At 42.5% G+C, this 12,933-nt stretch overlaps 2 protein-coding genes and 1 long non-coding RNA gene across 24 annotated transcripts in view; 2 read left to right on the plus strand and 1 right to left on the minus strand.

Annotated features, from left to right (window-relative positions):
* Positions 1–2,472, plus strand: part of LOC148897964 (pleckstrin homology domain-containing family A member 5-like) — an 89,359-nt gene extending 86,887 nt beyond the window's left edge. For 4 of the 17 annotated variants that reach the window (XM_088996610.1, XM_088996613.1, XM_088996617.1 and 1 more), the window contains 2 exons: positions 1,315–1,414; positions 1,595–2,468. In XM_088996610.1, the coding sequence (XP_088852736.1) occupies positions 1,315–1,406 (92 nt within the window). In that variant the 3' untranslated portion in view covers positions 1,407–1,414; positions 1,595–2,468. Of the gene's footprint in view, positions 1–1,314; positions 1,415–1,594 lie in introns of all 17 variants that reach the window. The other 13 variants (XM_088996618.1, XM_088996615.1, XM_088996616.1 and 10 more) reach the window with 8 other exon arrangements.
* LOC148897965 (uncharacterized) lies at positions 1,683–3,863 on the minus strand. The gene is made up of 2 exons (XR_016115006.1): positions 3,723–3,863; positions 1,683–3,223 (listed from the first exon to the last, which is right to left on the minus strand). It is a non-coding gene; the product is annotated as an uncharacterized LOC148897965 (long non-coding RNA).
* LOC148897966 (zinc finger protein aebp2-like) overlaps positions 3,570–12,933 on the plus strand; it is a 93,020-nt gene continuing 83,656 nt past the window's right edge. For 2 of the 6 annotated variants that reach the window (XM_088996626.1, XM_088996627.1), the window contains exons 1-5: positions 3,570–4,362; positions 5,171–5,381; positions 5,754–5,861; positions 6,222–6,408; positions 6,561–6,688. In XM_088996626.1, coding sequence (XP_088852752.1) covers positions 3,689–4,362; positions 5,171–5,381; positions 5,754–5,861; positions 6,222–6,408; positions 6,561–6,688 — 1,308 coding nt within the window. In that variant the 5' untranslated portion in view covers positions 3,570–3,688. The remainder of the gene's footprint in view (positions 4,363–5,170; positions 5,382–5,753; positions 5,862–6,221; positions 6,409–6,560; positions 6,689–12,933) is intronic. The other 4 variants (XM_088996624.1, XM_088996629.1, XM_088996628.1 and 1 more) reach the window with 4 other exon arrangements.

Consider the following 12,933-nt stretch of genomic DNA (forward strand, 5'->3'; position numbering starts at 1 on the left):
TTTTCTGCTATCATTGAGTGTGCAACAGAAAAGTTGACAAAAATATCGGCCCACTTGGGACCCACCTTTAATGAAGGTGAAATTGTGAAGATCAGAATCAGAATCATCTTTATTGCCAAGCTTGTAGAACACACAAGGAATTTGTTTCCGGTAGGACACGCTGCACTAGTATCATCATCAAAAAAATTGCAAAGAGGCACTATACTATTTGGGTTACTGTTTAAAGGGTTAATGGCTTGGTTGAAGAAGCTGTTTAAATGTCTGCTGGATTTGGTGCTCATGAATCGGTAGCACCTGCCTGAAGAGAGTAGCTGGAAAAGGTGGTGCGGAGGCTGGAGAGTAGCTGGAAAAGGTGGTGCGGAGGGTCCAGTAGGATTTTCCGTGCCCTTGTTTGGATTCTTGCATTGTGCAAGTCCTCGAGAGTGGGTAGGGCGGTGCCAATAATTTTTTTTCCGCCGTCCTAACTGTCCGTTGAAATGGTGAGATGCAGTCATCTATAATTGGTGCATGTCTTACTGGAAAGTTTTCCCATATGTGAATTTGAGTACAGACGCTCCCCAACTTACAAACATTCGAGTTACAAATAATGGTACATACGAACATTTTGTAAGTTAGATTTTGTATTGCGCGCCTTTTTCCGGCCGAGCACGCTTGCAATTGGCTGCGTGAAGTATGCGGGTGGGCAGGAAATCCCTCTTCACAGTTGATGCGCCTGGAGGATGCGATGCATAACTAAAAGTAATGTCTGCTGGCACATAATTCAGTAATTACATATGAGCAGCTTCAGTAATGAATTACTGAAGACCAAAAGATATATGTCGTCGTAACACATTAGGTGTGAATTTATTTTACGACTGTTAGAGCGTCTGTGTTCAAATTCACCTTACGAACGACCGCTCAGAATGTATCTCACTTGTAAGGTAGAGAGCGTCTGTACCACAACGTTGAAAGCAAAGTCTTGTTATCCAAGCCTTTGCTGACATTGATCAGAGGACAAGTAAAATGCTCAAATTAGGCTAGGTTTACCATATATGCACCCAGGTTTAGGAAACCAACCCAACACCAAATGCGTGTGCCGATGCTTTTGGCATTTTTGTTCAGAATAAATAATTCATCACGTATTCATTTGAATTAACTAAACGTCTGCTCTATGCAGTAACTGAAAATGTAGTGGAATTGTTTTGTTGTTGATGTGATATGCATGTGGTTTGACCGTTTAGTCTCAAGCTTTCATAGCATGTTCTGTGCATTTTTTTTGGGGGGGGGGCAGGGGGCATGTGTTGGTGTTGAACATGTTGCTGTGTTTCGTTGCAGTGAAAAGCCCGTCGCCATCTTCCCCAACCCTCCCGCCATCTCCTAACACTTCGCCTCAGCTCGCTGACGGTTCTCACTTCATGTGTGTGTAGTAGCACCAGTAAGGGCCTTCATCACCTGTTGCTGTTTTTTTTTGCCCACACTCATTACACTCGAGTGTCCTCAATGTAGTTTTCAGCATTAGCAATATCATGTTGTTAGTCTTTTCATGAGGATCTAAGAGGCTGACATTTAGAAATTCTGCATCCACGTTAAGTCTGACTTTCCTTTCTCTCCACAGCACAAGCTCTGGCATCAGTGAAAACATACACATGAAGGAAGAAACAACAGTGGACACATTCCCACGGCCATGCAAAATCTTAACCTGATTTGTGTGTGTGTGTGTGTGTGTGTGTGTGTGTGTGTGTGTGTGTGTGTGTGTGTGTGTGTGTGTGTGTGTGTGTGTGTGTGCGTGTGTGTGTGCGCGCGCGCGCGCGCGAGATCATTGTGACATCTGAAGTACCCCTGCATAACCACCACCACAATAACATTTCAATTATTTGGTACTTAGTCTTTGCTTTGTTGTTCTGAACCTTGGAAAGCTTTTACCCTTTTGTAAAATTATTTATAATTTCAACAGCCATTTGTCACTCTTTTTGTTGTTTACTATTTCAGCATTTAGTGGGGAAAACATGTATTGTTTTGGTGGGAGGGCGTGTTCTTTAAGTGGGCTACATAAAAAAATGAAGGGAAGTCACACTAATGCAATTCATTTTTTTCACAAGTTGTAATTGTTTTAAATAAACACCATGCAGTCCGTTTTAAAATATGGACAACTGTTGTATGAATGTGATGGTTCTGTTTGTTGAGACTTTGTAATTGCTGAGTTATATTTAAGGTGACAAAAAAACTATGTTTGATGCTATTTTATAATGTAGGTTTTTGTAGGTCTGGAAGTTAAAGAAGACAGTGGCACGTTAAAAAAAGCAATAATTAACCCAAGTGTTTGTGGATACTGGTTTAATATTTCACAGTTGTACAAAGTGTAATTAAGAGGCTGAATATGTATATAATGTTCTTGGTACAGCAGGATGGGAGCATGAATCCAACACGTAATTAAAGACTAGATTTAATTTACAAATGTTCATAACCCATCTGTTTTAGATCACAAAATAAATGTTTTTGTTCTTAAAAAATATTATTTTCTTTTTCTTCTTTCTCAGTCAGTTTTTTCTTTCTATAGCACTTATCTTAAGTCAGTTGTTGTGAACACACGCATAGTCCTGCTGAATTTGAGCTATGTATGGGTCTTAGATTGATCCCAAGTTAATCACAACCATTCCCACTCAGATGTACGTATATACCTGGTACATTGACTATCACTATTCAATCAACCTTCCTTTAAAAGGAAGGTTGATTCCTTTAAAAGGAATCCTTTTGGAAAATTCATAGGAAACGTGAGGATCCATGCAAGCACAGAGAGAACTTTGAAACACAGGAAGGCCGGAGTAGAATTGTTCATCATTAATCACGTTGCTGTGTGCTTAGATTACTTTTTAACATGTTACAAGTGGAGTGTCATATCTTAAAGCTGCCGAATAAACCAATTTAAAAAATCCGTGGCGCCATTCACCTCACCAATCAACAGCTGCAGCATCCAGTTTGAAAAATAATAAAATTTCGCCCCCGTGTGGTCATAGAAACTATTCACGAGGTTGTCCTCAGTTCACTCATAAATACAGGTAGAGTAGCTGTATTTAAATCCCGAACCACCCATCGGCTATTCATACATACATAAAACTGAATTCGGCTGTGAAAAGACGCTTTACAAAAAAAAAAATCAACTAGATGTGAAATATAGGGACAGACTGCATTTTGTTCCTCGGTCTTCAGTGTACGGAATCCATTTCATAATTGCACTCCCATGCCACTGAAATAAAGCACAATAAGGACAATATACCAAACAAACAATTGTGTCATGTACACAATCCATCAATGGTTAACCAATATCCCTGCTTAAACATAAAACTAGTGAGAGTTGCTAATTGCACATATTCAGTGACGTGCGGTGAGGTTCATGGCTCGTGAGTCACTGACATCATCACAGTCAGATTTACAAACATATGAACTCCACAGAGTATGTATATATGTATATATATATATATATATATATATATACACACACACACACACACACACACACACACACACACACACACACACACACACACACACACACACACACACACACACACAATAGAATACAGTACACATATGCTGAAAAACATTAGATTCGTAGAACAAAAAGTAAAATTTGGGTTGTAAATGTGAATGACTGCATGTGCACCGCTCCAGAGGAATACAGTAAGACCACTTTGGTATTTTGGGGGAAAAAATGACAAACACATTGAGCTCAGTACAGTACTCACGTCGATGCGTTGTCCAATCAAATGGCCTTTTACGTTATGCCCCGCCCCCTTGCACCGACTGTCCAAATTTGACACGGTGGGCGTGCTTCGCCTGTTATGGCTGCCACGGACATGGCGGCTCAGACCTCCGAGGTTACTCCTCCGGTGACTGTCGAAACCGCGCTCCTGTCGAGGATGAAACTCATCCAGTGGACGACGGCAGCACCACAGCGGAAACAATAGACCCACCCGGCTGCGGGGAACCGAAATTGTTTGAGCTGAAGGTGGAGGTCGGCGAGGCGGCGGCGCAGGCCGCGGGCGAGGCGCCTCTGTTTGACGTCTCAGAAGCCGTCAACCTGGATGCGACACCTCGTCCCCGAGATACCGAGCTGCCTTCCGAGGAGCTTCCGCCGGAGCCGCAACGGAACTTTACAGATTATAACAGCGAGCTCGTCGGTTGTGTCACGGAGAGCGATATTAAAGAGGAGACTGGAGATGATAGCCGGTGTTCGGGTCTGGAGGAGTGCGACAAAAAAACGACCAGCGTGGACGGCGACAAACTGAGCGGCGGAGATGCGGCGCTGGGGGACAAGAGGCGGCCGAGCGTGGAGATGTCCTCCTCCGACGGTGAACCGCTGAGCCGCATGGACTCCGAAGACAGGTGAGAAAGTTACCGAGCCGACGTCACTTGTCCCAGAGACCTTCACATCCGTTCGGGCTGAGACAACATAAGAAATGAAGTGGACCCGCCTACTTGCAGCCTTGGACTCACTTATTCGCGGATATTAAAAAAAGGTTGATGTACAGTAGTGACAACTTCTGTTTTTCTTGAAAAACGCTTATTAGAGGTTTATTTGATCTGATAAAATAATCTGCCACCCACAGTTTATATTTCATAGATGCAATAATCATCAAATGACTGGTGGCGTAAGTCAGTTTATTTATTTATTTTACTTGACTTTCCAATGTAAATAAATCAAACGAAATGATGGTTCACATGTTCTGATAGATATTTTTTTTTTCTTCTAAATTTAGCAGCATAAACTTAATGTTGAGGCTTCCTTGTGTTGGTGTTTGGTTGTTTTACACCCCCCAAATCTCATTCATGAAAACTAAACCATCATTTAGGTTACCCATCCCTGCTGGAAATATAATAATGATAATAATAATACATTTTATTTTCAAGCGCCTTTTAAAGCTCTCAGGGATACTTTACAGTCACAGACAAGCATATAGAAAGAAATACAGATACAACAGATACAATAATAAATAAAATACCATTATAAATAGAAACAAGCGATAAAGCTACACAGAAAATGCGATTTTAAATAGGTGTGTTTTAAGATGGGATTTGAAGGTGGGAAGAGAATCACAGTTACGAATGTATACCTTTATAGAAGGCCAAACGCAAGGAAATAACTTGTTTTTCATCTGACCTTTTGACCCATCCCCTCCTGCCCTTTCCGTAGTATAAGCAGCACGTTGATGGAGATGGAGAGCACCGTGTCAAGTGGGCGCTCCACCCCGGCTATGATGAATGGGCAGAGCAGTGTCAGCTCCTCAGCTGTTAAGACGGTGGCCTACCCCTGTTGCTGGGATCTTTGTCTTCAGTACTTCAACTCTAGCCCTGATCTAGCTGAGCATATTCGGGGCATCCATGTTGATGGACAAAGAGGAGGGGTCAGTACCTTTGAACACTTTGGCATTCTTTATTGGGCTCTTTCTTTTGCAAATTGGTCAAACTCTCAATGGTGGGTATTTCGAAGTGATAAAGTCAGCATATCGTCAAAGGTGACATCAAGTCAATTTTTTTCTTTTCTGTAATATGTTCCTTGTACCCCTACTGGTCTAAACACAGCATTCTGAACATTTGGTAATTTTGTGTTTGAGCAACCTAAATTATAATACAAATCTGCTGAGATGCTTCCACACAAGTCACCATCCACACTGGTATCTGTCTTTTTGAATGTGTGCATTTGGCCAAGCAGATATTTTGGTTGCAATTGTTTTGTGGCATTTCTTTACACACCCTGTCTGCATCTTGCGCTTCAGGTGTTTGTGTGTCTGTGGAAGGGTTGCAAGGTGTATAACACCCCATCCACCAGTCAGAGTTGGCTACAGAGACATATGCTGACCCACAGTGGTGATAAACCCTTCAAGGTAAAAACTGTCATTATCAGAAGAAGCAATCTCTCTCTCTCTCTCTCTCTCTCTCTCTCTCTCTCTCTCTCTCTCTCTCTCTCTCTCTCTCTCTCTCTCTCTCTCTCTCTCTCTCTCTCTCTCTCTCTCTCTCTCTCTCTCTCTCTCTCTCTCTCTCTCTCTCTCTCTCTCTCTCTCTCTCTCTCTCTCTCTCTCTCTCTCTCTCTCTCTCTCTCTCTCTCTCTCTCTCTCTCTCTCTCTCTAGATAGATAGATAGATAGATAGATAGATAGATATATGTGTGTGTGTGTGTGCACGCACACACGCACCCACACAATAGTATGCATTCATGTGTCTTATGTCACTTGGTCTCTGTTTCAGTGTGTTGTTGGTGGTTGCACTGCAAGTTTCGCCTCCCAGGGGGGACTGGCGCGTCACGTTCCCACCCACTTCAGTCAGCAAAGCTCTTCCAAAATGGCCAGCCAAGCTAAACTCAAGGAGGACTCGCCTTCCAAGGCTGGCCTCAATAAGAGGAAGAAGCTCAAGAACAAACGCAGGTGCTCCTTACGTACGTAAACTAAAAGGCACACTAACATCACACAAAATATTCACATGCACATCTGTCTGTACTATTTTGTCGCCTATGTGCCATTAGACACCATGTGACTTTGTATGTTCATCAGTTTTTGTTTGTTTGCCTCCACTGTCCCTCCACTCTAGCAGCGAGGCCCCATGACTTTTTTGACGCTCAAACTATGGATGCCATCCGTCACCGAGCTATCTGTCTTAACCTCTCCACTCATATTGAAAGTGTGGGCAATGGCCACAGTGTGGTCTTCAGCAGCACGGTGAGTCTCTTTCCTTTTATTATTTGAGTGTCTATTTCAAGAAAAATTCAAGTGTGTTTGAGCAGCATGGTTTTCCCACTCACGCAAACGCCATGCTGTATTTATTCCTACACCGCTACACAAGCAAGTTCGCTGCAAGCTGTCTCCAAACTGTGTCTGCTGAAAGCATCATAAATCTAATGACTTCCAATTTGTGAATCTCACTTTATGAAGGGTGTCAATGATTCAAACACAATACATGTTTTCTGAATACAATAAAAAAGAAAAGACACAAGAGTAGACAACTCGATAACTTGTTCATTAGATATGTTTTTTACAAATTTATGTTTATGCGGTCAAGAAATCAGACCGGTCTGTCCAATGGGTTTTTGGTGTGAATGTTGCGAGGCTTGATTGTTACAGTCATGCCTGTTAACGTATACATTTTCCCAGTATTTCCTACGCTTTTTTTATCCTTTCACATAATGTACGGCGTACCACAACTTTTATACGGGGTAAAAAAAGTTACGAAATTGTGAACATATCTTACAAAGACCATTTCGGCTCAAATCCAGTTTGTCTCAATTGCTGGCCAACGACAATGCTGCTGCTTATCGCTACTTTTGTTATGGCAAAACAGCAAACGTAATTATTCAATTGTATATCTTTTTTATTGCTGCGTATGGTAAGATTGATAACAGCATAACATGCACATGTGCGGTAAGCTGTCTGCATTTCCACTTGTGTTTGCATTTTTTTAATCATTTCTAATAATGCATGGCATACTACAACTTTTATATGGGAATTCTAATCATTTATAAGGGCAGCTATTAGGGCGCTTATAAATGAAATGTATACATGTAGCCAATGTTGACAGCTATGCTTATAGTTGTACAATACTGTGTTTTATTTTTGATCAGGAGGGGGCGTGGTAGTTTCACTTTTGGAGACTACGGGTTTTTTTACATGTTTTGTTATGCGTTTATTAATTAATTTATTTTCCTGTGCACTGGAGCTGAACCTTTTTTGTCTCAAGGCTTGATAGTGATTTTGTTTGAATCAGACTTCACATGAAAGACAATGGATTTGTGTTTGAATATATGTGGTCATATTTCTCAACCCGACTGTGATGTAACATTAATCAGCTGTTCAAAGGCTCATTTAGAAACCCCGTCATCATCCCACTCGAAAGCTTTTCCAAAACAAAGACACTATTTATTCCAAATGTAACTTTTTGATCATGAGTTTTGACGGGTAGCTTTTCCTGTGCAGTTCCTATAGAGAGCACTCTATCCTTTTTTGCATGCCAACTATGAAATGAAACGTTTTGGAGTGTGCAGTGCCATTCATGCACCACATTTAATCAACATCGAGTCACAATCATTTTTATTAGCTGAGAATGCGAAACACACTTAGAATCCGATTGCACTAATTACTGTAAGCCTACACAAGTCCTCTTGAAAATATTGAGGCCCCACATATATAATTTGTTTCCCCTTTTAGGTTACAGCGATAACTAATTCAGGGCAGATTTCAAAGTCGCCACAAATGAATACCGTTGGTGTTAAGTGAATGCGTATCACTGTACAATGTATTTTAATTGTGCTGTGAGACAATGGCACGCCACTCGTGACTAACCTTGTCGAAATAATTAGTGTGTTCATAAGATGTAAACAGCATGTATACCCTCCAAGGGAAACAAATGCAACATCTGCCTGGGGTGCTTTTGATCTCACACTACAAATGGAGCTCATGATATGAAGAAGAAAAACTGCTGTGATCAGAGAAGATTCTATTTCTTATTCTCGTTCATTTATTTGTTGCATGTGGGGAAATATACCAATTTGCATGCATGAAGCGGCATTTTTTGCTGCAATATGCCTGCATGTTATTATTACCGTGAAGAACATTAGGTGGGGCAAAAAAAAAAGAAAAAAAAGACAGAAAGATACTCACTTGCATCTAAATAGGTCAGCTATCCTGGGGACCAAGAAGCTTAAACAATGAACGTGCACAACAAGAGTTCATACAGTTCCGTTTATCAGGACGTATGAGCAATTATGCAAAGATGTACTGTGGTCATTTTGCGAGCTCATTTCTTCTGACGGTTGCCTTTTAGTCGTCCTCTGTGGTGTTCTCTTTTCTTACTTGACCGCCTGAGTACTAACTTCAATCTGAGGAATGAAAAATACACAGGAAAAGCTGCAGACATGATTTGAGAAGAGCTTTCAAGAGAAGTCAGAGCATTTTTTGTTAACAAGTTTGGCCGGAGGAAAGCTGGTGGTGAGTGATGGAAGCTTTATGAGAAGAGGCTGAGGAAAGGGATTTTGGTGAACGTCAGGCCGGTCACGGAATCGCTCTTAAATTGTGCGCGTTGCATGTGTGTTCTCATTTCCTCCAACCCTGGAGATTTGTGGGTTAGAAGGACTGCGGCTCTGCATCTGACCACAGCCCCCGGTGGACTCCTTCAGGCCAGGGACAAAGCAGAGCTGCGGGGGTCCCGTGTCGTTTGGCCAGAGAGCCTGCTGACACGCAAGAGCAAAGCAACCAAGTTTATGATCGGATATTTTTGTTCTTGCGCCCATCTGCGTCATCCAGCGCTTGACCCGCTGACATTCGACAAGCACCCGGTTAGAACTGGCCTGCACTCCCCTGCTCCCCTTTGGTTCTCCATTTTCACTGCCTGTTTCAGAGCTGCTCTGATGTTCACTCTTCACTGCTCATCCGCCCCTTTCTATACCTCCTTCATTTGACAGCATTGTGGGACAAATAAAGGTTTTCTGATTCTGATTCTGATTAAAGCAAGCACCTCACAAATCACTTCATGCGGCTCCAACACAGGCTGGCGTATTCCTCTTCAGACTTTATGTACTTTACATATAAATCCGTTTAAACGTTTGTCTATGATCATAAACTGTTTTTCTGACATTAAAGCAGCTGTTTACTTTCAAATTAGCATCACTTATGCAGATACAATTTTTTTTCAAGGAGCCAGAGATTTTTTTTAGATAACTGAGAACGAAATACTCCATGGCAAATTTAATGAGGAATGTCATAGGGGACATCATAAAATATTTGGAGTTATACTTTGTTCAATAAAAGGTGAACATTATTTCAGTTTGTAATTTGACTTTGTTCATAGCTATTTTTGTCAACCCATACGAATCTCGTTTAGATGTGCATATTTGAACTGACTAACTGTTTGGGTCTGTATCATGACTGTAAGACAGTTGTGAGATGTGCTGTCGGTGTGACGGAGGAATTCAAGGTGGAGGTGGGATTCCACCAAGGGTCAGCCCGGAGCCCCTTCTTATTTGCGATGGGGATGGACAGGCTGACAGACGATGTTAGACAAGAATCTCCTTGGACCATGATGTTTGCAGATGACATTGTGATCTGTAGCGAGAACGGGGAAGAGGTGGAGGACAAACTAGAGATGTGGATGTATGCCCTGGAAAGGAGAGGAATGAAGATCAGTCGCATCAAGACGGAATATATGTGTGTGAATGAGAGGGATCAAAGGAAAGGTCTTTTCAACGGTGGTGAGACCAGCCATGATGTTTGGACTGGAAACAATGCCATTGAACAAAAGACAGGAAGCAGAGCTGGAGTGAGCGGAGATGAAGATGTTAAGGTTTTCTTTGGGAGTGACCAGGTTTAATCGGATCAGGAACGAATATATCAAAGGGACAACTCATATTAGAGGCTTTGGAGAGAAAGTCAGAGAAGCCAGACTGAGATGGTTTGGACATGTCCAGAGGAGAGAGAGTAACTACATCGGGAGAAGGAGGCTGAGCCTTGAACTGCCAGGCAGGAGAACGAGGGGAAGACCAAAGAGGTTTATGAATGTTGTCAAAGAGGACATGGAGGTAGCTGGTGTGAGAGAAGAGGATGCACAAAGCCGGGTTAGATGGAGGACACTGATTCGCTGTGGCAACCCTTGAATGGAAAAGCCAAAAGTAAAAGAAGAAGAAGACTAACTGTTAGGGTCATTATGAGATTTTGTAAAGACAGACAGGATGTGACGTCCTGACAGGATGTCAAATAAAATAAAGCAATATAAAGACGGACAGAATGAAGTCCGAAAAAATAAAACGATGTGGAAGGAAATAAAAAAGATGTTTAAAATGTGTTTGTATAGCGACTTGCCTTCACACTAACAATGTCTTATAAGTCATTGTACTTTTCAAACAACATTTATTCTTAAATGTTTGGTTGATTGTAAAAGACTTCTGTTTTGTTGTCTTAAAACAGAAGCAAAACATGATTGTCGTGCGGCGAGACAGCAAGCAGGTGGAAAGAGGATAAAAGTTCATTCAGCTAGATGCAGGAAGGGTATCGTGAGTTTTCTTTATTTGAAGTTGATATCAGCTTTCAACAGACCACAGGTAACACCGCTCTCCAGCTTGTCCTTTGTCCCTCTTCTTCCTCCTCGAAGTGACTAGCTCAGTCTAGTTTTAAAGGTGCTTCACCTGAGCTTCTGGCCAATCAGATCCCAGCGGCAATTGGCCATTCCCAGGTGGTTGCAATCACCTTCTCAATCAGTCTCAATCAATTAGTGGTCGCCCAACTCTACTGTTTTGGATGGGGAGAAATGCGCACCTTTCTCCCATCCAAAATCCAGAACACACAAAATTATTTAACATTTCTTTCGGCATCATGACATCATTCACACCCTCTCCTCAGAGTTCAGACATTCTTGACAAATAATCAGCTATGATATTTTTCTTACCCTGGCAATGCTCAATGGTGAACTGGTATGGCTGAAGGGCAAGACACCATCGCAGTATCCTCGCATTCTGGTGTTGCATGGAGTGCATCCACTTCAGGGCGCGATGGTCAGTCTGTAATCTGAATTCCCGTCCTAGGAGGTAGTAACGGAGTGAGTCAATTGCCCACTTGATGGCTAGGGCCTCCTTCTCAATTGTGGAGTATTTCTTCTCCCTCTCATAGAGTTTCCTACTCAGGAACAGGATGGGTCTCTCTTCTCCAGCACTGCCCTGTACCAGAACTGCGCCGAGACCAACATCCGAAGCATACACCTGGACTAGAAACTCCTTGGCAAAATCTACACTCTGTAGGACAGGAGCTTGAATGATGAAATATTTCAAGGCCCTAAAAGCTTGGTCACATGCTGCTGTCCATGGTAGAGGTGATTTGATGTTCTTTCTTGTCAGGTCGGTTAAAGGAGCAGCTAATGTAGCAAAGTGTGGAATAAACCGCCGATACCAACCAATCAGCCCAAGAAATGACCTCAATTGCTTCTTGGTCTGGGGAGGTGGTATCTTCTCCACGGCCTTCACTTTCTCCACCTGGGGCTGAATCTTTCCTTTCCCAATCAAATGTCCCAGGTAACGCACCTCTTCTTGTGCCCAGGAGCATTTTTGCTCATTAATTGTGAGTCCAGCCGCTTGTATTTTCCCAAGGACGGTCTTGATGTGCAGGAGATGGTCCTCCCAACCTTCACTGTAGATCACGACGTCATCAAGATAGGCAGCTGAGAAACTGGAACAGTCCTTCAGGATAATATCCATTAATCTTTGAAAGGTCGCTGGTGCTCCATGCAGACCAAATGGTAAAACTGTGTAGTGGAAGAGCCCTAACCCCGGAATCTGAAAAGCTGTGTATTCTTTGCAGGTGGGATCGAGAGGGACCTGCCAGTATCCTTTACACAGATCCAGCGTTGTAATAAATTTCGCTCGCCCCAATCTCTCCAGCAGCTCATCAATACGAGGCATAGGGTAGGAGTCAAAACATGAGACACTATTGAGCTTTCTCATGTCTGAGCAGAATCGTAGTTGAGCGGTGTCCTTTTTAGGTACTAACACTATTGGGTTAGACCACTCACTTTTAGATGGTTCGATGATCCCCATATCAAGCATTGCTCGTACCTCCTGCTTCAGTGGTTCAACCTGCCGCTCCGGAATCAGATATGCCCTCAAACGTACAGGTTTATTTTCTTTGAGCACAATCTTGTGGGTGATGAGATTAGTTCGTCCGGGTTTATCTTTGAATAGGGAAGGAAATGATTCCCTTACCTCTGCTAACTGAATTTGTTGCTTTGGGGTCAGGTGTAACAAGGTCTCTTTAGAATTACCCCATTCCCTCTTGGGTGTCATCACAGCCTCATCCATCTCCTCCTTCTCAGTAACCGAGATTTCTCTGATGAATAGGCTCTGGGAGCTCAATGGTTCCACTTGTTTCTCTGCATACACCTTCAGGAGGTTCACATGTAGAATCTGCTTTTTCTTTTGTCTGTCAGGGCA

The sequence above is a fragment of the Hippocampus bargibanti genome, linkage group LG05 (genome assembly GCF_051943395.1).
Source record: "Hippocampus bargibanti isolate YZ-2025 linkage group LG05, ASM5194339v1, whole genome shotgun sequence".
Classification (NCBI taxonomy): Eukaryota; Metazoa; Chordata; class Actinopteri; order Syngnathiformes; family Syngnathidae; genus Hippocampus; species Hippocampus bargibanti.